Genomic DNA, 24,959 nt, shown 5'->3' on the forward strand with positions numbered 1-24,959 from the left:
CTTTTTCCCCCCCCAACTCCAAATATGATAATACACAAAGAATTAGGCAAAATGTGTCTTGTGTGACTGGCTGCATCAAATATTCTCGGGGGAGCCTTTATGGCCCACAGCCCGCATGTTTTCCACCCCTGTCTTAGCTTGGGGATATATTTACTCACCTTGTTTCTTTATGTTCTAAAGAAAAGCAAAACTCACATACCGGTATTTGTTGATTTTCTTCTTCTGGTGGTATCTGTACACACGGAGCGATCTTGACAACTTGAGACGGTCTGTGTTGATGGCACATAAGGATTTTTTATTAGTATTTCCTTTTCATCCGTTTTTCAAGCGCTTTGTCATTCTGACATGGACTCACAACTTGACTGTGAACTGAGAAATTAGTTTAGAAAAGCACAGTCGTTGCTGCTAGCTTAGCAATTCGGTTGCAATGTTTTTTAGTGACTTTTCTGTCCACTCTTGTGACTGTTTTTTAAAATAGCAACTTGCGAGTTGAATTCCCACTAAGTCAAGTCAAGTCAACAGTATTTATAGAGCACTTTCAAACAGCCATCGCTGCATACAAAGTGCTGTACATGGAGCAATTTAACATGCACAATAAACAGTAAGACAAATCCGTAATAAAGGCGGTAGAAAGCACCAAACAGTAAGAAACAAGTAGCGACAGGAATAGTTTTGACATTTTTTTTCTTGCATATGTCACGGAAGGAGTCCTGCAGCAGGCAATCGCAGTGTCAATAGCGCTGAAGACAGCCAAATTCATATTCTTCCTGTTTTTAGCTGTACTGGGGGGGGGGGGGAACAAAACCAAAAAATAGTTTTCAAAGCTTGTTGGTGTTAGGAGAGAAAAAGCAGATCACGATAGGGGGGGAGAAAAATAAAGAGACGAAAAAGTGGATGTCTTTCGCTCTCACCGTGATATTTGGTACGGGAGACACCACGATTGGATTTTTGATCTGAGGACTGGATGACCTCCAGCTGGAAAAAAAGAAAGTGAAAAGAATTGTTAGAGACGCTTTGGGAAAATTAATGATCCCCTTTATACTAATTTACATTTCAAAATGTGTGCCGTGCTTAAGAAATGGTATTACCTTGGCACCCACTATTATGTTGACCTAAATTATTGACAATTATCAAAATTGTCGTGATGAATTCATTGGCCAACTAAAATGTGTGATGCTAAAAAAAAAAGGCTGTTATCCTTGCATTTTCAACAGTGACAATTTCATATAAGGTTGAAAGTGTCCGCATTAATGCATCATTAGCACTACACATACTTCTAGGTTTTTAAAATATATGCGTTAATTCTGGTGCTAATTTTAACTTCCAGCATCTATTTTGTGAAAACTTTTTGTATTTGTTCATTTTCAGTCCATTGACTCAGTCAGTCGAACTCCAAACCATCGCAGGAATCATTCGAATCTGTCCTCGTCAACTCAACGCTATGGCAAACACTGTATCGGATGCATTTAAGCCTTTTCTTTATTATTCTTTGTTTTTGGAGCTAAGAATAGTTCAAGTTTACAATGTGTGACTGACACGAGCTGGTGATCCTCCCCGAGGCCCCACCTGCAGCGCAACACATTTCCAAATGTTTGTCTGTTGCAATGTGGACCTTCTAGCCTGCTGTCAAGCTTATTAATGATCCAATCAGGGGGATTCCCCCCCCCACCGCCTGCATTAACTTCCTGCTCTCAATTTACGACCCTTGAAGAGGCTGCTTGGCTTGGACTTAAAGGCCCGAAGGACCAACTTGAAATCAGGAGCATCTATCTATCTGACCGCAGAGAAAAATAGGGCGTATTGCCTCTGGACTTCAGATCATGTTTACACACCTACACAGAGAAGTGAGCACTAAAACCTCCACAGGAACTCATTAATTGTAACCCAAATCAACTTTTGCCACTGTCGTGAATGGAAGTGCCTCCTACATGCGAGAAACACATTGAAGCTCTTCGGAGAATTTCTTTGCAGATTTCCTCAAATATGTTGTTTGTCACCCCTCGTGGAAGTTTACTGTAAAACACACAAAAAAACCCAAAAGACAATTATTGGCGATGGCATAGACGAATGCATGTTATTATTCATGACAAATCTTACAACAATTTCTACTTAAACACACACCAGAAGCGTAGAACATCACTAACAGGCTACGACTACAATGAGCGAGGCGTTGTAATTGCCTTGAGATGACAAGATGGAAGGCGAAAACACGGCTCGATGAAGCTAGCCGCTAACGCCGTTACTTAGCCACCAGATGGCACCAAAGCAATATATTCATACAAGACATGGTATTGGCCTGAGTACAAAAAATATATTTTTTTTATATAACGCGAATAGTGAGTGAATTAACAGAAGAAAGATCCCCTGAAAAATCTGCAAAATGGGCAAACTCAGAAATATAATCTGCAAACGTATTCTTGGGGTGTGTTTATCCTGCACACACACAAGAAGCGCAGCAGTTGAACCGATGGGGAATGTCCGCAGTATCTCAACGCACAAAGGGGGTGGGTGGATGCAAGAAATCGCAAGGGTGAGTTAAACAGTAAGTTCTTGTCTTTCAACACTCCACACACCCTAGAATTAACACACGCCACTGACAAGAGCACATTTTGGATGTCTGTCATTGGCTGAAAACTTTCCCCCCCCCCCCCCTTTTGGTCTCCAACAACATCTTGCTCAGTTTGTCAACTGCCACTTGCGTGTGATTAATGACCACCAGCCCTAGTGTGTGTGTGTGTGTGTGTGTGTGTGTGTGTGTGTGTGGAGATGGCTAATTAACTGCAGGCTGACTGAAGGGCCTCCGATAACCCCGTCTTTTCCTCCTCCCACCCGCCCCTGCTTGGTGGTGGCATGTGGAAGCGCTTACTGACAAATTTGCGAGGACCAGAGCTACGTTGACTAAGATGAATGGCCGCCGAGAACAGAAAACAGCCGCTAATTTAAGGGTGTTCAAATGTATGACACGCTGGCACCGCGCCTCCCCCGCCGTTCGTGCTCCCTCGTCGGGGGAAATGCGGCCAAAGTACGCCAACCCCTTCCTTTCACCCAACCGCATCACCTCCACCCCGACACCCACGCTTAAAATTACACTTGGCATCTTCACGGAGGGAGATTTTGCTGCTTGGCAAACAAGCGCGCTGCCTTTTAAGGTTCGTGCTATAGTCACGACAAATACGGTGTTGAGCTATTATGTGTGGCAGGTGTTGAAGCGTTTGAAGTTTCTTTTTTTTACAGTATACAGTTGCATGTTGACTTACAAGTAGCCCAACTTATGAGCTTTTCCAGATACGAGCCAACACTGGTGGATTTCTTTGTCTTGAGTTGTGATTGATTTTAAGGGTGCTAGCTGTGCTATTTCATTTCAATCAAGTCCGTTTTTAGCAAAAAGATGAGCAAGCACGCCTTCTCGCCAACAATCAACCACACGGCGTCGACACGCTGTTGCCAGCTGCCTTCTAAGGCGGACACGTGACCGGCCGGCTTCCCGATTATTCTTATTGAGTTTGTTAACAGAAAGAAAAAACTATCTCACCATGTGAACCCGTTACTCCAGTTGCAACGGTTTTAGTGGCTGAATTATGGCGCTGACCGATGAGAGGAAATAAGCTGTGGACACAACTTAATTTCTTGCCACTGAAAGGGGAAAAAAAAAAGTTAGTACGGGAGTGACAGATGAGGAAAAAGCAAGTCGCTCGAATATAGCTGGAAATGAAAAATGGCAGTAAAGTGGAGCGAAATGCTCGCTGCCAGCTGGCGGACCATTACAGGTGATGGACATGTCACTTTGGCCAGTCAAATATGACAGACGAGCATGTGCTAATACAGTGGAAGGACCCCAAGTCGCAAGTCTGCCATCTGCTTTAACGGCCGCCATAATGTACAGCTCGTGATTAGGCTTGAAGAGCAGCAGTTTCTCTTAACAGTTAAAAAAAAAAAATCCATCTGGAGCACGTGGCATGTCATTTTTCCTCCAAGACAAATGCTTTTTTTTTTTTGCAAGATTCGAAATTAGACAGCAGAACACAATCAATCTTGTAACGGGCCTGGGAAAAGAATTGAAATTCCCCCCCTTCTTTTTTCCCTTTTTTTTTTATGCATTCAGCATTTAGCTAACCCTCGCAGAGTTTCTTTAAAAGGGCCCTGAAAAAGCACTTTGAACACACAAGCGTGTTGAAAAACACGATCTACAGATGCTTCCGAAGGAATGCTTTTGAATAACACATTTTGTCTCTCATTTTCCCCTTCCCACAAAGTAGGTCGTGACTTGGTAAAAATAGGGAGAACACTTGAGAACCGCAAATGGTCAAAACAACACCGTTGCCTCCGCCCTCCTCCACCTAATTACAAAAGCAAGATGGTTTCCACGGCTGCTAAAGCCAGAGAACCAACGGATGCTTTCCTCCTTTTTATAGAAAAGCCGTCTGTCAGCTGGATGCGGCGTCATAACAAATCCCCGGCGCTCGAGTGAGCCTGAACATTCAGGGGGGGAGGCGGAGGCAAGATGGATGACCCGGAGGTCTTTCAAGTGTCGCGGGCGAGTCACACGGCTTCGGTGGCGCTGACAGAGAAATATACACAGCAGAAACGACAATAATGAGAACATTAAACACTGCCGCCACCTGACGGAGCAGCCTCGCATCAATCATGCGCCCAGACACACAACCTTGACAATGAGTCCCTTCTGATAATGTCTGCGACTCCACTTAAGCACTACACGCTGCTTGTTTTCCCCGGGCAGGAATATCCTTAGAATTGTCAAGATCAAATTATCAACGACAGATATTTTCATCATTTATTCATCGCCTGCCTGACACGAATGAATGGATATGGGAACCAGAGGAGACATCACAACACCTCAATTGCAGTATTCGTCTACTACATGCTACTCGTTAGCGTTTCCCATTATGTGTTTAGGATTAGCACTCAGCTAGCTGACGCGAAAGGCTAAAGCATGGTGATTCTTTGGAATGCACAATTTGTAATTCTCAGTTTTGTTTCGACTCTATTTTTGATGTTTCACACTAAATTTCAGGGTGAAAGAATGATATTCCATTTTTAGTGCTGTCAGATGTCCCAAAAAGAAAAAGAAAAGGTTACATTTGACCCCAACTGTATGCGAGGGTTCAATAAAAGCCAAAAGGAGCTTATTCGACTTCCATAATTGTGAATGATGAAGACAGAAGGACAATGTTTCAAACACGTGACAAATTCCGAATCACTTGGCAAGCTCTCATCCGAGTAATGAGTCTCGCCTCGTCACTTGGACGTGCACGTGCTGTACTTCAATTATTTTCCTGGCCGGCTCGGAAGATGTTGCGGCGAAGGAGAGCCAGGAAGCATCCGACGCCCGTTTACGGCTCTGCCTACTCAAACACGTCTTTTAATGACGCCCCGCAGGCATTTGGAGGCGATATAAATACTTGTATGGCAGCCAACACTTTTGGGGTAACGCAAGGCGCGGATCAAACATAAAACAAGAATAGTGCTTTTAATGCCGCTCTAACAAGGTTACTTATCTGGCCGTCTATGTGTGTATAAACACGAGCTAAATGTCAAGTCCGCTCATAAAGAGCCTTGTAAATTTGACCCGCCGGTGGCGGCGGCTCCGTGTCGTTAGGGTTATAACGAGCGTAAATAACAATCTGGTTTCGGTTTCCGTCGCTCGGCGTTGTCATCACTCTTTTTGACCCGTGTATTTATCACGTGAGAAACGAGCCATGCGTCAAGACATTCGCCATCCGAAGAGAAAAAGCAAAGCATCGGGCGAGCCATTCGGACGAAAAAAAAGAACCTCAAAAGCGATGACATGGAAAGTGCTAGTGACTGTTTACAAAAAGTAGTGAAGCTGGAGTGGCGGCGTTCCAAGCCCCGAGGATGATAAATGGCTCTGCTAACCCTGCGGGACTGGAGACCCAAATGAGGACGGAGCTAATTGCCGTGCGAAATACTTTGGCATGAGCCGAAAGAAAAGCCGCGGCCTCCCGCCGCCAAAAAAAGGCCCGGTTGCTAGTCCCTGAACTCAGACTTGGTTGTTTTGCTTCCCAGAGTTCGCTCGTCGTCTGTAAATCACAGTGCGGTAAACAAGCTGCTCTCAAAAATGTTGCCACCAAGTAGCACCCCGAAAAAATGAAAAGTACTCAGCAACCGACTGACCGATATTAAAAAGCAGTAAAGCTAGTTGTTGCGACACTCAATTTTCAAATCATCTGTCCACATGGAATGAATTGAAATGCCATTAATCCGTTCCGGCCTGCCACTAAAAATTATACATATCTTTTTTTGTGATACATTGTTCTAATGAGGAAAATCACACTCTGTAAATGTTTATAAAAACATGCAGTAATGGATTAAATTGGCCTCCTGGGGGCAGGATAATAGAAACATACATGGAGACCAGTTATTACTCAACAAACCAGACTATCATTCTTCAGTTCGCAAGGATTAACAATTGAGCCGGTAAATTGTCTGTCTATATGTGTTGCTCCACCGTTTGTGTTCAAACAGCCATGCGTTACAACACAGATGCTACTCATTAGCTACTCCATGACATTTGCCATTATGCAGTCGCATTAAGCTCGCAGACTGAAAAGAAAGGCTACGTAGTTGTTTTCAAGAGACGCGTTTCACTCTTTGTTTCGTTCGACTGTGAACTTCAACTGGAGTGACAGCTTGAAAACTCTTTTTGAAGATTTTTCCACGCTGCCAAACTGACGCCGATTGTGAAGTGAATTCACCCGTCTGATCTCAAGGCATCTTAACCATTGATGACTCAATTCAAATGTATTGAAGTTAAACGTCAAATGTAAAATTGACCTACATAAACGTTGAAAGGCAGACAACTCTTCAATGCACGGCACCGAAAAGTGAAAGGCACCGAAACTGCATTCGGGCAGCGACTCTTTGACGCACCAGCCTTTGAGAACGACTGCAACAGAACGAGTGAGCGCTTACACCCTGACTCCATTAGCCTCTGTTTTTCTTGCAGGAAATGAAAAGCAGATGTTGTGTACAACATTGCGCAGCTTTGCACGGGAGACTAAAATTCAAGCGCAAGCGGCAAAGACGAGGGGGTCAATTTGAGGCACCCTGGGTGCTTGATATCCTTCAAATGTTGGCCTTAGGCTATCACGCGTGATTCATTTGCATCTGGCGGGCCGGGGTGAAAACGCTCTCTCCCGTCCACGCAGGTGCAAAGGCGTCGTCCATCTTCGCGCCGGTAATTATTCTGTCACGTCAAAACCATCCAGATGCTTTCTACTTTTATCATTTTCTTTACCGATGGAAATGGTCTCGAAATTGTAGTGTTTTCTGCTGGGCAAACACAGTCAAGGAAAGCGATAGTTATGCGTCTCTGGTGAATTTATAAGAGACGCGTTATCAGCAATCTGTTCCATGTGACGAATGACGATGGCCAGCAGCCAGACGGATTTAATTAGGCGCCACTCTCACAGGTACGGCTTATTAAATGCCGGTAAATGTTTGCTCGTAAGTGTAAAGAGCGCCGCGATTAGCAGTTTAAGGCTGGTTGAGTAAACATCAAAGAGGGCCGTTATGGAGAGCGGGTATGGCAAGGCGCCTGCAAAGCAAAAAAAGAGGAAAAAAAAAACCCAAACAATTTTTTGGTCCAGATCAGAAGGCAATGACACGAGCCGTCTTCTGGCTTGATAAATCACATTTAACATAGAGGTGGTATAATCTAGCGCTTCACCTCTAAATCAACACTGAAGATCGCTTTGCTAGCTGGGGGCGAAAACCCCAATGAAGAATGTTTTTTGGTGCGAGTGTGCGAGAATCTTGTGCTTTAGTGTGTTTGCCTTGCAATCATTCAAAAAGTTCAAAGAAGTCATGATTTTTTCTCTTTTTTTTTGAAGGCACAAGACATTCAAGCACCCCCCCCATCCCCTCACATCTCGCAGCCGCACAGTAGGCCCGTCCCACAACAAAGCGTGACGCCCTGAGTTATCATCCATCATGGCGAGCTTTTGGTGGCACATCAAACGCAGCCAACTCGCGTCGTTTATTTAAAAAAAATAAAAATAAGGGGACGGCGAATACTCGGAGCACAAATTCGATCTTTAAAGAAGTTAAAGGAGTCGCCCTTTTTTTTTTAATCATTTCTGAGAATCAGGACAGTAGGATCTTTTTTCCCCCTTTTTTAAGGATTTTGGATTTATTGCGGCTGGCTCACAAGACTTGAGCCATTTTTTTTTTTTTGGTTTGGTTTGTTTATTGAACATAAAACATATATACAGTAATAATTTGACAGAAAATAAGGTAGATAAAAAAAGAAAGAAATCAATCTTCATACAACACAGTTATTATGTTCAAGGGAGTAGGAAGAAGTAAAAAACTTATCTAGTCCTACCCCGTTATGTGATTGTATCTAATAAATCATTTTTATATCAATCAGAAAAGAAAAAAGTAAGAAGAAAGAAGTCTCCATTAAGGCTCATACTTTACCCTTAACCGTGATATTTTTACAACTTTTGGTTTGTATCGGGATTATATACTTCCACACCCTGACACTCTTTGTCAATTTTCTCTTGTATTCATAATGGATATTTATATACCTTTCTCTATTTATCAACTTAGTTCTGATTTATCATTATATTTAATGTTTTGAATTTATCATTTTAACTCTGATTGATGTAGGTTGTTTGTACTATTTTTTTGAATTTGTTTTTGAACTCAGCAAGCGATTTACTCATTTTCAGGTCCGTTTCGAGATTATTCCACAGATTAACACCTTTGATAGATACACTTCTTTGCTTGATGTTTGTTCTTGTTTTGAGTTTTTTGAATAAGTTGGTACCTCTTAAATCATAGCTGCTTTCTCGAATTTCGAAAAACTTCTGAATGTTTTGGCAGAGCAGGTTATTGTGTGCTTTGTACATTAATTGGGCGATTTTAAAGTCAACCAGGTCATAAAATTTCATCGTATTTAAAATTCTCTCGCATGTGTGACATAGAAAACAGAACATCTTGGTGTTGCTTTCAAAAGCAGGGACTGGCAAACTATGATATGGGCACCACTGACTATGTGAGAAATTTCAAGTGGAACGCCGTTTGGAAGAATTGCACATTCTATATCAGTAAAGGCGAGTTGAGTGTGGTTGGCATGTGTCGTCATTTTCAGCATTAAAGTGAGTGGAAATGCCATTAATCTTTTGCAATCTATTCAGTTACTCCAAATAAATGCAGTATAGTTTTTTTTAATCATAAAAATAGCACTCTGGAAATATTGAACATAATAAAAACATACAATTACAATTATATTTGTATGCCATAATAGTTCTTTATAGATGATAAAGAATATATGTCTGTGGGTATTGTTAAATTGCCTGTCTACATGTGTTGCGCCATAGTCTGCGTTCAAATATTAAGGTTTACAGTGGAAACACGAATCAGTGCTTCTTTTTGGGTCACCTCAAAATTTTGTGGAAGCTGGGTGGATACTGAATGGTAATCGGCATTTTTATTCATTTATATTGCAATGAATTGGACGCGATGGGGATTTTCACTCTTTTCGGTCACCGTCTCCCATGAATTACAGGGGTGCACTTGAATAACATTGCAACTGACAATACATACTCTTCATTAGACCGTCTGTGGCGTTTTGCATTGTGTGCTAGTGTTAAGCGAAACGCGCCGCTTGTTGTGACATGAGTTCAGTTCACTGCCATCATGCAGTTACTGTTACAGTTACGGACTGAAAGCGGGGATTCTCATACTGTGCGAAACGCACCCCAAGTGGAAAGACTAATGGAGGGTCCATTTTCAAGAAATTTGAACTTTCGGTCACAGATTGAGTAGTCGACGCTTTATCATGCTCAGTCAACCATCAAGCATTGTCACCATCTTTCTGGCAAGTGAAAGGGGGCACGGGCCCGATTAAACCGTATCACGTCCGCCGCTGATTTATTGTGACAGCGGCAACTCCCGGCAGAAGACCATGTGGTCAGGTGCTAGGACTTGCGCAGGCGGGCGGAGGGAGGGAGAGGCAAGGGGGATACTTGATAGGCCTCTCGTGCTTGTGAGAAAGTCCCCCAGCAATGCTGAAAATACCGATTGCCGTACGGTGCTGCTTCAAATTCACTTGAGCCGTGACAGACTACTCTTGTTGGGCTTGAAAAACCCCAGCTGGTTTTTTTTTTCTAAACGTGTATATTTACCCATGATAAGGAATTTGGAATCAGGAATGCATTTTACGATGCATCCGTCCAGCAATTGTGATGGCTCTTACGATATCTCACACCTCCACCAAGGTAACGACGAGCAAGCTTAATCTCAGGCAATGTAAACAAAAGTGAAGCTAGGAATTCATTCGACGAGTCAGCGCATCACTTTCAGCAAAACAGTGGCCATCTCTCCGAGAGACTGTGTGGAGTCTTGCGGGCGCACGTTAGAGGGCGGTGAGCGGATTTGAGGAGGGGTTCTGGCGCTGGTGAATAAGAGCCTTGTGGATCCGGTTTGTATCTCAGTCGAGTGTCTTGTCAGCAGCGAGTACGCTTGCAGACACATGCGCTTGTCAAGATCTCGAGCAGGCATATATCGTCGCAGCAATGTGTCCGCCTTAAGAATTGTTTTGCGTTACCTCAAACGACAAGCAACTCGCTCCTCTGCATGGTTTCGACGCGCCTAAATACGTGGATAAAATAAATGAAAACAAAGCAGAGCGTGGTATCACCTGAATGCAGGCGTGATTCAGGGTGAATGGATTATCAGCTTGGCCGGGGCGAATGACTCAATAAAAGTGTTCAGCAGGCAGCCAGCGGTGGCCGACGTGACAAACGGCTCGCCTTCCTAAGATTGGATTTATTTTCTCTTTTATTTCTCCTTTTAATGACCGGCCGCCAACACCGACTCATCGCTTCCCCCCCTCCCGGCGTAGCGCGTCGTCCACGTTTCCAGATTAGCGGTGACTAATGAGGAGTCAAAATGGCCGTTATCTACATGAATGTCTTTTTATTTGAAAAGTCAATATTGGCCATGCGCGTGAGGAATTTTCTTGCACCGTCATCCGTTACGATGGCTTTGCCGTTACCAGATTAAGCCCTCTTGGTATTTTTAAAGAGCACTACATTTGTATTTATGACATCTGCACATCTTTTCACACTTTGCGTTTACATTTCAATTAATTAAAAAAAAAAAAAGGGGACATCAGGAGTAAGCAGTCATCTATTTGCCAGACGGGGGATCAACGTGCTGCAACGGTGGAATAAATGAAGCTATAGTTTACATGTTGCCATTCCCAAAGCCGTCTGGCGAGGTACAGTATATTCCTGGTGCAAGGTCTAGCAGGAGACATAGCTCAATTTAATGAAAGAGCCCAGAGCCGTAACGACCCCGGTGATTCATATATTTGTAAAGGAAATCAATCCTGCATCACTTATGCGCAGAAACACGATCCTCAGCATCCTTAAATCTTGGCGCCGGGTAATAAACGGTAAACTATAGGTTACATTAAACTGCGACGCGTCGTTGGCGTGCGGGACAAGACAGATGAAGTTCATTAGAGGGCCGAGAACAGGCGGGAGAAAAGACATCGACTGCAATAACAAGCTCGGGAGAGAATGCAAAAAGCTCAGGCCAGAGGCGGCGCTTTTTCACCAGACTGCTGTTCCCCCCCGCCGATGATTTAGCGTGACGGCACGCGGCTCCACGGCACCCGCGAGAGGACTTGATTTTCATGTTTGCCAATCTTCTTTTATACCTGCCCGCGGTGACCGTCAATACACTTTTTATGCCTCCCGGAGAAATGCTTAAAGAAGCAGTTTCTTCGCGTCCTGTTCGGCAATATTGTTGATGGATGGCGGCGGAGTTTTGGACGACGCCCCAGAGACTTTTGCGATCCAGGATTTGATTGGGAGTTTTACGTTTGAGCAAAAATTCACACCAGGCCATGTTTGTGTGCGCCTTTTGGATTCCTCTGTCATCTTTTTGTTCCCGCAGAGCCACTGAAATGGGATCACGTTGGCTTGCTCTTACATCTATTTAAGTACAAAAAAAAAAAGTATTCCGCTGGAATATGCGAACTGACTACGACAAAAGTTTGGTTCTTGGGCTGGACTTTAGTAAAAAAAAAAGTTGGGTGAACTCAAAATTACAAGCCAACTAACAACATTTTAAGAAGGGCAATTAATACGCATTTTCCAGGTTCCAAAACGCAAATACACCTTAAGGGTCATGACAAGACGAGCCGCCGTCTTTGGGGTTGCTCTGTGTCGTCAAAGAGCGCAGGTGTAAAGCTGGCCGGCCTGTGACAATGCGTACTCCACACTATGAGCCGACCTATTTTAAGGAGGCCCCCCCTTGCTTCTATACGCGGCGGGTGTTAATGGGGAGAGTGCGGTGAAAATAGACGCCGATTGAAAGGAGTTCAGCATGTGTTTAGTCACAGTCAATCGTGTCTTAGCACCTCAGCCCCCCCCCCGCCCCTCCTTCAGCAGGCACTACAAGATTTGACAAACTGGAAGGGGGGGTCTGTCCTAAAGATGAAATGACACCCTCAACCAAAATAGTGTCAAACCCATCTGGCTATACATAGAGGAGTGACCCTTTAGCATTTCCCGGTGGATTGACATATGGCCTCCGGTCTTCGGCAGTTGTGAACACTCATAAATACCTTTGGCGCTCGTGACTCGGAGAAGCCTTCTGATTTCTTGTCAGTTTCACGTTTTGTTGTTAGCGTGCTAATACTAGCCACTCGGGTCAGAAGTAGTGCTAACCAGTACATGTGGTACATCCATTCCAAATTCTCCATTCAAACCACATGGGAGCGAGTGGGTGTTGTAACAAGGTCAAAGGGTCAGGGGGTGTAAAAGCAGTTTGAAAAAATAATAATAAATTAGGGTCAAGATAAAGGAAACGGTGCTGGACTATTTTAACGGGCGGCGGGATTGACTGCATCAAATGCTGTCACCACGTCGGGGGGGTGGAATCCGACGCCAGGACATCATGAAAGTCTCTCACCAAACGCTGCATCACACTCAAACAAGTGAACAGCTGAGGGTGACATCTCGATGAGCGATAAATTGCAAGTCAACGACAGGAGGAAAACAAAAGCTGGGATCGAACACACAACGCAAGTGCAAAATGCCCCCCCCCCTCAAACACAATATGAATCACAATACCGCGTTTAGACTAGAACATAGAACATATGGTCAAGGACATTTTTCACTTCACAGGACCAAAAGGAGCCCAAGACTGCCCATTCAAACCGAAATGGCAGCCATTCCCATTGTGATTGATAGGCAAACTAACTCTCCATTCAAAGGCTGGCGTTGTTGGGCGATTCCCGCGTCGAACCTGACAGGCGAGCTCGGAGCCAAGTGAATGACAGCATGAGCCGGAATAAGCGGCCCACATGCTTAGTCGGATAAATAGGCTGTTATGTAGCATTTAGAGTCACATTACAGGCTCCCTTTACGCCTTCCCAGTCAATAACGAGATGATTGGCTGGCGCTGGCACGCCGAGTTAGCGGGATATTGTCGCGCTTGACATTTATCATAGCTGCGGGGTCGTGAACCCGGAGACGCTGAGCACCAATGGCGGCCGTCTCCGCCGTCTCCGAGGCACTGACATGAGCGTTTTCACGCTGAAACGAGCAAGTCATTTGCAGCGGGGCTAAATGCGTCTTTGTTCAAACGGGGACATTTGGACGCTACGAGCGACACACACTCGCCGGGGTTGCCCAACACAATGAATACTTTAACAAGCAGACTTTTGACGCATTTATGTTATTAATACCCGTCCGGAAAAGAAAGTAGGATGTCTTCCTGCAGATCAAGTCACGAGTTTGGGTCTGAGGAAGCCAAACTAGGCCACGTGGCATTATGGCCGAAAATAAGATAAGTGGGGCAACTGTTCCATATCCATCTATCTATTTTCTAATCCGCTTATGATCACGAATTATGCTTGACCCATAATTTCGCGGGATTGTTAAGGAAGCAAAAAACATTCTAATGGTGATCCTGCAGTTTTGTTTTTGTTTTTTTAATACAAAATATGGCGAACAGGATTCCCCATTTTCCATTTTGAAGCAAACAGAGCGTATTGGCTAAAGGACGAAGAAGCTACAGCCGCCGTTTCATTCTCTTGATTTAGGTCACCGCGATGATGTTAAATAACTGTAAATCCTTATCTTTGACTTTTGCTGGAGGTTTATGGCACCTTCAACTGCGGTTCGGAGACGGAATGTCCGTACCTTGTGCCGCATCCGCAATTTATGGCTTTATTATTCTTTGTAGAAAAAGAGAAGAGAAACATAATTGAAAGGAAGCCGAGGCCAGGACGGAGAGTAGTCATCGCAGCGACATTTTTATGGCGTGCATTTTTTATGGAGGGGAAGCAAGCGCTTAGCATTAGCCTAGCACAGTGCGTGGAGGTCACAGAGCGGCGAGGAGTCACGAGTTTGCGCTGGCACTCTCATATTTTTTTTCTTGCCCCCGGTGACAACAAGCCCATTGTTCCCCGGCGATAAGGCTTCAGTGTGCACAGTAATAGGAATTAAGAAGGGGCATAAGTCACCAAGAAATTGGGCGACAGCAGATCAATAGATAGTGGCGAAGCCTCAGGCACCATTAGCAAAGAGGAGCCCCCTTTGTTTGTGGCGCGCTGGCGGGGAGAGTGAGCAGACGCTCGCCTGTGAATTAACTGTCCAAACTAAGAATACTTGGGGCTCGTAAACACAATTCGTTGGGCTTGATCCATGGGCGTCTTCTGAAAACTCGCGTGTCAACTTGAGGTCACGGCAACTGTCATGTTTGCTTTTAATGGACACCATCAGCTACGTTTTGACCACGCCGCAATCAACTGCATTTATTAAAAACGTATTTTGCGGTAAAATACGGTTGTAAACCGAGGACGCCATGCACAGTCATTCAGTTTTTGCAACCCCTAAGTACTCTAGGGACTATTGTTTAAAAGGTCATCTCTGTTGTTGTTTTGGGACCTCACTTAGAGAACACAAAGCCTTCGAACGGCGAGCCTGCCTAATTTTCCCGTCAACGGGCCGAGTTTCTTATTCTCATTGTTTATGATGACCGGGGCAAAACGAGTCGATTGAAGATGCCCTGCAGCTGAGAGGGTGGAAATGCATTAGCGCTAATCTTAACGGCGCTCCGAGTGATTAGCCTCAACATGTGACAACTCCGATAAAAGATTCCCCGCCCCGTTAAGTTCTTCGGGCAAATGCATATTGCGGCCATCGCGTTGAGACGTTCCCCGCTGAAATGCCCGGATCAGCCGTTGTTGCCTCGCATTATTACCGCCCTGTACACCCGGCATAGTGAGCAACGGGCACTTAAGATATTAATTAGTATATCGCTATGGCGGTGAGGCAATTTCACTATTCATAAATTCCAAGCCAACGGGTTGCGATTAATTATAAATTATGTAAAAGCTTGCCATGAATCATTTAGCTCTATGCATTGCATATTACTTGAACGGGGGGTGCTCCAAGCACGTCATATTTACACACTCAAGGGTGTGTGTTTCGCAGTTAATGGCAGGAACCACATCAGATTTATTCTTTTTTTTTTTTAATTTATTAATAATGGTCAAAGGGTACCAGTTGAGGTTATGGTTGACATTTTGTTTGATTCGCACAAAAATGAAATTTTCAATTAAGAAAAAAAAACATGACATGAATTGAGGATGTTGATATGTTACTTATAGAGTTTTACTACAGTATTTGCAGCAGGGCTCAGTTCCGATCAGAGTGAATTGCAAAAATTATATTTGTAACTGCCTCCAGCTACCCCAAGATGACAGCAGAGCACTTTTTTAGACAAGGCTGTAGCCTGTCCAAATGAAGCTACTCCCCTCACTTGAACATAGTACCTGTGCCACCAGATGGGGCCAAAGCAACACTTAAGCATGAGCCAGCTTTTGGGTAAACGAGTTCCTACCTAGTTCCAAGTCTTTGCACGTTTCCACCAATTATCTTACATAATGTATTTAGAAAACAAACTTCTGAATTCACTTGAGAGGGTCTCAGATTTTTTTTAATTTAAATAAAATATAAACTGCCCAGTACTAGGGTACTAATAGCTGTACTATTTTGTACAGATGGGAATGTACACAAATGTCTTTTTTTCTGTGGTTGTTGGTCCATCCCCCTCTACGCATATTCCCTCTTGTCAGACTGATGCAGTGTCAGGAATGAGGAGTATATTTGCTTTGAAGAGGGCTGTCAAATCAAACTGTCAGGCGCCACTCTCTGATGGAGTCGCATCGCTCGCTCATCCGTCACTCAAGCGGAGAAGGAGAGCGAGAGAGTTGAAAGACGCGATACTTACATGACATTTCATTTTCGGGGTGAAGCGAGTGACTGACGGCACTCGTCAGACCCAGGCGTTGGAAGAATTTTGACGCCACTGCTTTTATAATGAAGATGAGAGAGCGCATGTGTGGGAGTTAAAGGGGGATGGAAGTCAGATTGCCACAGATATCGGCAACAATTTGGGATGCGGGGTGGAACTAGGCCTTGAGGGTTGCATAAAAAGGTGAAGTTCCAATGGACATCTGAGACCTCATTTTAGCTGGCATCAAAGTATAAACTCTGGACATGCATTTTGCTTTTTCTTTGGCATTTAGAGCGATGTCCCACTCAAGTGAAATTGGGCGGGGGGGGGGGGGGGTGAATTTAGGCACTGTAATGCTCTCGCGTGTGGTCATGCGCCATGACCACAATCCTTTTTTTTTAAACTCTAAAGACTCAAAATGAGCACCGTAAAATCCCACGACAAAGCATAAAACATACATACCATAATACTCCCCGGGAAGGGAGTGCCATTCTCCGCAGGACGGCTCACAACAAGAGGCTCAGCCCGAGGCGCGCGAGACAGCTCGGCAACCAGTATGGCGCCAGACGTTGCAGGTACCGGAGAGATGGGTGATAGCCAGACCTCTTCTCGTTTGGTAAACCTGGGAAGCAAAACCAGAAAGCATCACAATATGATAATATATATATATATATATATATATATACAGTATATATATGATAATAATATATCACAATATGATATATACTGTATATCATCTAATTTTTTTTACCACATTTTTTTAGATAACGCACAGCTTGCAGAAGGTAGCGTTTCTTCATTTAAAGGATGAATTTAATAAAAGTTACTTTTGGGAAATTACTCACAGACAACTCAACTAAACTTTTTATACTTACGTGTGACAAAATGTCTTCCACAAACAAAATGGGGGAGGTTTACTTCCCAGTCTCAGCTCAGCCCTGAGATTCAAACCCAAACCCTCAGAACTGTGTTGCAGACATGTTCACCACTACTGTTCTCCTTTTAATGAGACTGTAATTTAAAACAAGTATTTAAACCATTACGTTTACGTAACTGAAAGTTAATGTACAGACCTTTACTGCGTGAAATTGACTTTCTGGCATGAAATTCAGGACCGCCATTTTTGATGAGAGAACACTGCACTCTTCTGTTCGCCAACTTATACTACACGACAAAACGAACAGCAATTCCTTGAATGCATTTTTTTCACAATACAATACAAAAGAACATATATGTGATGATATAATAGGAAGCTATTATCATATTCATATGGAACTATCGCGCTTGGCTTTTCAATTCGAAGTGAGTTTTCAAGCGGTGACGTGGCAGCGCATGATTCGACACAATGTTTTAAGGCTGGCTTCAGGGTTTAAATTTCATTCACTGCGAGCCGAAAAGACACGAAAGTAACCGCCACTGAAGCAAAAGAGGTATAGTTTAGTATTTTCATCATTATTAACATGGAATGCTTTTGCCCAATTTGTTTGTCTCACACACATACTGACTCATTCATGTTGCATTTTAACTCTACAAACCCCGAGTCTTGTCGTCCTTTTTGACATAGCGTCGCTTGGGGTGGGGGTCGTTTACATTTTTGACAGCGCATTTGATGCCATTTAGTCGGATACTTTCATTTTAAACAAAAATGAAGAGGTCGACTTCGAAAGCAAGTAACTGCTTGTGACGTCAGCTAACCGCGTCCACTGTTTCACAAAATGCGCCTGCTTAGTGCGTCACTTTAGGAGCTGACAATTGTGGACAATCTGCAGATACACATAAATTTAAAAAAGACTATAAATTGCAAAAAAAAAATTGAAGATACACATGACTTCAAACGTCAAACAATCATTATTCATGGACGTATGTATTTATTTATCAAACGATTCAAATTACAAAACAAACGAACTTATTAATAGAAAATCTAGAAAATTCAAATATTGGAATGCTATAGATCTTAAAATACGCCAGAAAGGTTACAACACATTAAAAAACAACAACAGTTACTTCTGCATAAATGAATCTATGAAAATATAATTTTTCCAAACTAAGATTTATGACAAACATTGCGCATGGGCACACCCTATCATATTCAATAATTATTACATTTCAAAAGATATAAGTTGGTTGGGTAAAGTAAATTTATGTTCCATTTTTATGAGAAATCTCTTTAATTTTCGTAATAATTCAAATGTCGGACGACTCTCCTCGCGGTGGACGGTCGAATGACGTCACGACGTCCAAGTGCTGAGAGGGCGGAAGACTGTCCAACGCACCGCCAAGTGGCCGACCAGCTAGCTTGCCAGCCACCATGGCCTTCCGCGACATATCGAAAGAAGCACTCATTGGGACCGTCACGCTCGGAGTTGTTTTTATCACGGGATATTTGTTCGGTAGGACAGCGCTTTTTTGGTATATTCTTGAGTAACCCGAAATCAACAATTACGATTGCTACCGCAACTAGCGATCGATAGATTTGTGCCTGTTTAATCTTCATTTATATACGTTTGTAACGTAAAATCGTAAAAAGTAGCCGAGTACAGCATTTTAACGGGGAACCTACTGAAAAATATATACAAATAATAAAAAAACAGACTAACAGAAAAAACTCAATGAATGTCAAATGCATTTATATAGTTATAAAATATTGTGGCTTTTGTTTAAAATGTAGCCAACTATTGGCCAATCTTGAAAGAAAGCTTTCTTAAGCAAAACAGCCAGATAAATTAAAGAGACGAAAAGTACTACATTACAGTCACACGATGGAATGTTTCTTAATACTGTATAGTAGCATTAAGTATCACAGTTTGAACCTTAAACGTTATAAAAGCTCCCGACTGCATTGTTAACATTGGAGGTTAGATAACAGCTCAGCAAAAACACTGACCATGTGTGCACTTGAGCTTTACTACTGCCAAAAGAAAAAAAATGTCTGCCGAGCAAACTGTGATTGTACTTTTGCCCACAGGGAAGTGGAAACCTTTCAGAATGAACTTTTCCAAAAGTCATGGCAGCGGGCAAAACAACCCACTGATGCAGTACGTCTTGCGCCACTCCATGAGGGAGCATCCTGCCTTGGCCAAACTCAGACTGGTACGCACACGCTGCCAATAGTTTTCAAAATTAAAGTAGGGCTGCGAGAAAAAAAATGGCCTTGAATTTAAACTAGTTTTTTTTATTTTAGCCCCACACACACATTTTAATAAAGAAAAATAGAACCGTCCTGTCTTTCCCTTTTTCAGAGGACACTGGAGCACAACGGAAACGCCATGATGGTCTCTTGCGAGCAGTCACAGTTCATGGCCAATTTGGTCCGACTGATCAAATCCAAGAAGGCCTTAGAGATCGGTAATGTGTCGTTAAGCCGTAATGCCCTTCTCAGTTGTGCGTAGTTGGCAGGGCAGCTCCAGTCATGACATTTTTCTCGTGTCATTTGACTTTTTTGCCACTTGGAAGTCGCCTGGCAACTACGCCTCACAAACATGATGAAAAGCTCGAGAGAAATATGAATAGTTCAACTGCTCCATTAGATCAGCGTTTTTTTTTGTGTGTGTGTGTGTGATTTGGCAGGAGTGTACACAGGTTACAACACTCTCAGTGTGGCTCTGGCATTGCCTGATGACGGCGTGGTGGTGGCGTGCGACGTCAGCGAGGAATACGCCGACATTGGCAAGCCGTTCTGGCAAGAGGTACTAAAGAAAAGCGCAACCCTCGAGACGGTGACTCTTGTACAAATCTCTCCACCGAGCTTTCTGGAATGTTTTTGGGGGGTGGGTGTGACTATCTTGTAAATTGACCCAGTGGTAGCTCAATGGACTGCCGCATACGCGTCAAAGTGGGAACTGAACCTTGATTTCAACATGCATTTGTCTGAATTAACCAACACGTCCTAAATGGATGCAGTTTTCCCACCTTGCTAAAGCTCCATCACTTTACCATCGTTAAGATGTCTTTTTCAAATGTATTCATTTATAGTCAAACTTCTGAATGTATTGGAGAATTTATTTTGACTACTTTTTTTGTTACAGGCAGGAGTGGAGAAAAAAATTGATCTCCGCATTCAGCCAGCATTGGACACACTGGGTAAAGTTACAATGCACTACACCCTGCGACAGTGGGAGGAAATCGAGACGTACTGTACGCTAGTTAGCATGATCACTGAGGAACTGGCAAATTAGCACTTTTGTGACGCCGTCAAAAAGCAGTCTTGTAATCTGTTCATATGCAGCTGCAGAACACATGACAAAAAAACTTCCCCCCCCTTCTTCTTCGCAGAGGAGCTTTTGGCTGCCGGCGAGGCCGAAACTTTTGACTTTGCCTTTATTGACGCCGACAAAGTGAACTACGACTCCTACTTCGAAAAGTCTCTGCAGCTGGTCAGAAAAGGCGGCGTCATTGCCATCGACAACGTAAGTTGTTTTCCCCCGCCAACATGGATGTTAAATGTTGGCAATGGGTTTGCGAAAAGGTGGGAAATTTCAAGTACTTTTCCCAGCCCGGTTGCAATATTTTATTTTATTTTTTTACTTTTTCCATGTGCAGGTGCTGTGGGGCGGCAGGGTGCTACAACCCGCCGCGGACGACCACGATACACTGGCCATCGACAGGCTCAACAAGAAGCTGCACAGAGACGCTCGGATCAGCCTGAGCATGCTCACTGTGGGCGACGGCCTCACGCTGGCCATCAAATTGTAGGACGGACGGCACCAAGACCAGCAGGCTGCTCGTTCCAAGGAGAATTGTGTAGCTATGATGCACTGTTTGGTTTTACTCGAGCTAAATTTACCTCACTTTGTATTTCCTCAAATAGTGGCCAGGGGCGTTTGTTTGCTCAAATGCAAAGAATTAGGTGTCTTAAGGCAGTGGTTCTTAAACAGTTAAAAAAAGAAAAAATACTTCTCTGCACCACTCTAATGGCCAAGATTGAAATATCGATGACAAAGGTTTTATTCCTAAATTATTTAATATGCTTGTTTATAAATTTACCCCAAGTCCAATGTTTTTATAGACATATGATTATTTTTTTGTGATAGTAATTGGCATTTGTTAAATAAAGTTGTTAAGAGCCAGTTACAATGTTGGGGGGGAGTCCTAGCCTAAGTGATATAGAGTATTGTAGAGAAGTGGGTTTATGAGAGCGGGGGCAACTATTCCAGGAAATACAGCTTTACATGGAAAGTTTGAATATGTTTTTTTTTAAACAAATTTGTAATTACAAAAACAAGGAAATCATTTATTTGAAAAATTCCCTGGATTGTTTCCCCATCTTAAGAAAAAAAAACTCAGCGCACTGAGACGTCATAACAAAAAAGGAAGAGCTTTAATTCATTAAGGTAGATTAGTCGAGTGTGCAAAATAACAGCTCTGATGTACATTCGGCATCCCACTCGCTTGGTTTGTCAACATGAAATCGAATGGAGTCAATTGCGGCTCGGGTTTAAGCGATCGAAAGCCACACTTTCCAATTTGTGTGTCGTGGCCCCTTCCCACGCTAAATTTTTAGGTCATCATATATTGTTTTGTTGACGATCAACCAGGCACACCTTTTTTGTGCGTTCTTATTTAATGGGTCGTTGTAGGCTTCGGTGGCCGTTTGTAACTAGAGCTTCATTATGGATTTGTTGTGACTTTTACGAGTGAGACTAGGAGGTGATGTTTCAGCGGTGCTCAAGAATGGCGAGGGGGATCTTCTCATTCTCTGATATGGTTAAAATATGTTCTCTCTCTCTCTCCCCGAATGGATCCTCATGCCTCCAACTCCAGACCCAGGCCCAGTTTGTGACCGCCGGCATTGATGTTTTTCCCATCCACAAGCGCGGACAAGACCAGTTTCATACCTACAAGCATTCAATAAAATAAGACCAATTTTGAAACGAAACAGGTGCTACTAAAAAGTCAAGATATGAAAGAATTTTCTCACCGGGTCGAAGAGTCTGACTGTATCCGATTCCAACCAAGCTGGCGTTGTTCACCTTTGCCTGGAGAAACATCAACAAATCAAAATATTTAAATTTTAATTATTCATGTTGAACATACCAAATATGTTAAAAGCAAATCATGATTTCTTGAGTAATGCAATGAGTGTTCAAGGGGCTGACTGATATGGAGGCACTGGAGTCTATCTGGTATTTGGCGGCGATCCCAAAGCGAGTTCCGTTGCTGCCCGCTGCCCACGCCAGATTGACGGCCGTCTCTAGCTGCTCGTTCACTTTCTGATAGATGGAGCCTCCGAATTCACAGCCGTTGTTTCTGGAGAGAGGAAAAAAAATAGACAGCTTTGATTCAAGTGCACTCTCTACATATTGCCGTATTCCGGCATGCGCGTACGTACATGTTGGTGTGTAGCTGGAAGTCTCCCGTCTTGTAGCCGACGGCAAAGTTACTCTGGAGCATCCTGGACTTGGCCGTGTCAAAGCTCATCTGGTAGCCGGCCAGCCAGCCTTCGTAGCCGGCCACGGCTGCGCCGTGGAGGGTGGGGCCGGCGAAGTCCAGGTCCACGTCCACGCCGGCGTGCAGGTACTCCCGCTTGTAAGCTGTCTTGATTTTTCCACTCTTTTTGCTGCGGGAAATAACGAGTTTCATTTTCTACTCTGCAAAATTTAGCTCCATTAATCCCCCCCGCCCCAAAAACACAAACCAAGTAAACTAAAACTCAATAAATACTGAACGACGGCTTGTTACATACCCAGTGTTCGGGGAAAATGTGGTTTCAAAATTCAGTTTCAGGCCTTTGGTGATCTAAAGAAGAAAATGACTTCGTTATTGCAAAGTCAACCCAGCAATTTTCCACCTTGAGAAGACCCATCAGCTTCGCACCTGATCCTCGATGCAGATTTCCGTGCCGAGTGTGTTTTCAGTGGTCCACTTCTCTGTGAAGGTCAGCCCGTATTCAGCCCACTTGTACTTGGTCTCCAGTGTTCCCGTCACCTTGCTCGTGTCCACGTTGGACGAGCCGCTCGTTTTGAACTCCTGCAATGGACGCGCATCGATGTCAGTCCATTTTATTCCGATCCAGTCATTTGTTCGAGACCAATGAATGTATTTCCTCAAATCGTGGCCCCCACTCCGTCTTGAGTGAGCAATATGCGAGGCCATTGTGCAATAATGTGGCAAAAGCTAAATAGATATTTGCTTTGCATTTTCTTTTTAAATCTAAAATCTGCTGTCTTCCAACCATTTCCAGTAAAATGTTCAACTCACCACTCCACTTGATGACTTTGTCTTGACGTCAAGCTTAACCAATCCAAAACCTGCAGACACAATGACAATGGTCTTAAAGTGTGTTTAATTAAATGGCGGGGGCGTGGGGGGAGAAATAACATTAACATCTAATTACCATATCCCTTGTTGAATATATCCTTTGCCGACTTTCCCAGATCTGCATATGCTGGAGGGACTGCCATTGTGTCGACGCTTTTTTGGTGGCTTGAGGAATAAAGTGAATTCCATAAGTGTAGGAAACAAAATGTTAAGAACAAGCACTTGTTGAAAATGACTTGATTTCATTAATCAATAGACCGCTTTAATTTCGTTTGGTGATTCCCACGTGTTACAATGTCTCCCTCTAGCGGCACATAAATATCACTGCCTGATTAAAGTTCACTTGCGTGTAACCTCTACGATCAATACATTTGCATTTAATCGAGAAGACTTTTTAATGTTTACCTGGGTACAGTTATTGTTGCAGTTTTGTTATCAATACGTTTTATTTTAATCATAATTTAGGTGCAGTGTTTTCCAGTGTTAATGTTCAACTGTGCAGAATGTTACAACTGTTTTTAACAATGTTAAATACATTTTTTAATGAACAAAGCCGATTGCGTTTTTGATGAGCAAACTGTCTTATTACATCCTGAAGGATGTTGGTCATGTTGGTGGTACTTAGAGAACATTTTATTCGGTGGTCCTTGGTGTAAAATGTTTCAGAAATGGTTTAGATAGTTGTACAGTAGAAGGTAGGCTAGCTTGGGCGTTTTCTAGTTAGCAAATAGGACACGAGGTTTTTTCCCTTTTTTTAGCCAGGACAACGCAGAATTTGCAAAGCAACCTTTCGATTAATTATGAGGTGTTTAACTCACCGATAAATGGATTGTTGTCAAGATCGTCGCAGGGTTGAATTTGCACAGTGGGACAAGTGTTCAGACGCCGGCCGGCCGGTTCAGGACGATTGTGGCTTGTGGAGGAGACACGGCTGACCTCGGCGCCGTAAGCCCCTGAAAGCTGTCCGCGGTGTGCCTGACTACAATTAAAGGAAGAAATGTTTTTTAAAAAACATTCTCAACTACACACTAGGCCTTCAATTGCACTGTACAACAAATAAAACGATGACAGATATTTAAATTCTCGAACTGTCAAATCAAAATGCGTATTTTTTACGAATTATGAACAAGCATATATGCAGGTCTCTAAGTTACTATGGTAACAGGAGGGGTTGTCACTTTCCCGATTAAGTAAGGTAAAATAATGACATTTTCTGTAAACTACTCAAACTAAACAACGAAAAAATACATTCGGTTTGATTGCACATTAATTTATTTTGGGAAAAAAAGTTGCCACGGGTCTTACCAACATGTCTGCAGCATATTTCGTCAACATCCCATTTCAGAGCAGAGCTTGCCATAGTTGTCATTGGCACACTTTACAGGGCGTCTGTA

At 43.3% G+C, this 24,959-nt stretch overlaps 2 protein-coding genes and 1 long non-coding RNA gene across 5 annotated transcripts; 1 reads left to right on the plus strand and 2 right to left on the minus strand.

Annotated features, from left to right (window-relative positions):
* Positions 1-17,993, minus strand: LOC147190096 (uncharacterized). The gene is made up of 6 exons (XR_015104119.1): positions 17,844-17,993; positions 16,771-16,930; positions 3,533-3,633; positions 1,929-2,013; positions 912-975; positions 1-269 (listed from the first exon to the last, which is right to left on the minus strand). It is a non-coding gene; the product is annotated as an uncharacterized LOC147190096 (long non-coding RNA).
* Positions 17,656-22,183, plus strand: LOC147190097 (catechol O-methyltransferase domain-containing protein 1-like). Of its 3 annotated transcripts, XM_086138784.1 has the most exons (8): positions 18,546-18,698; positions 19,274-19,398; positions 19,548-19,653; positions 19,876-19,994; positions 20,334-20,388; positions 20,581-20,714; positions 20,848-21,048; positions 22,069-22,183. In XM_086138784.1, the coding sequence occupies exons 1-7, from the start codon at positions 18,617-18,619 to the stop codon at positions 20,998-21,000; spliced, it is 774 nt and encodes a 257-aa protein (XP_085994910.1). In that variant the 5' UTR covers positions 18,546-18,616; the 3' UTR covers positions 21,001-21,048; positions 22,069-22,183. The 3 variants fall into 3 exon arrangements, with proteins under 3 accessions (XP_085994911.1, XP_085994910.1, XP_085994908.1); XM_086138785.1 differs by lacking the exon at positions 18,546-18,698 and adding an exon at positions 17,656-17,738 and having other exon boundaries at positions 20,848-22,183; XM_086138782.1 differs by having other exon boundaries at positions 20,848-22,183.
* LOC147190098 (non-selective voltage-gated ion channel VDAC2-like) lies at positions 21,607-24,544 on the minus strand. The gene is made up of 9 exons (XM_086138781.1): positions 24,384-24,544; positions 23,642-23,730; positions 23,506-23,555; positions 23,122-23,274; positions 22,991-23,043; positions 22,637-22,864; positions 22,404-22,554; positions 22,226-22,283; positions 21,607-22,142 (listed from the first exon to the last, which is right to left on the minus strand). The coding sequence occupies exons 2-9, from the start codon at positions 23,706-23,708 to the stop codon at positions 22,051-22,053; spliced, it is 852 nt and encodes a 283-aa protein (XP_085994907.1). The 5' UTR covers positions 23,709-23,730; positions 24,384-24,544; the 3' UTR covers positions 21,607-22,050.
* Positions 24,545-24,959: the final 415 nt, after the last annotated feature.

The sequence above is a fragment of the Hippocampus guttulatus genome, chromosome 19, assembly GCF_054856545.1.
Source record: "Hippocampus guttulatus isolate MCC_2025c chromosome 19, RoL_Hgut_1.0, whole genome shotgun sequence".
NCBI classification, from domain to species: Eukaryota; Metazoa; Chordata; class Actinopteri; order Syngnathiformes; family Syngnathidae; genus Hippocampus; species Hippocampus guttulatus.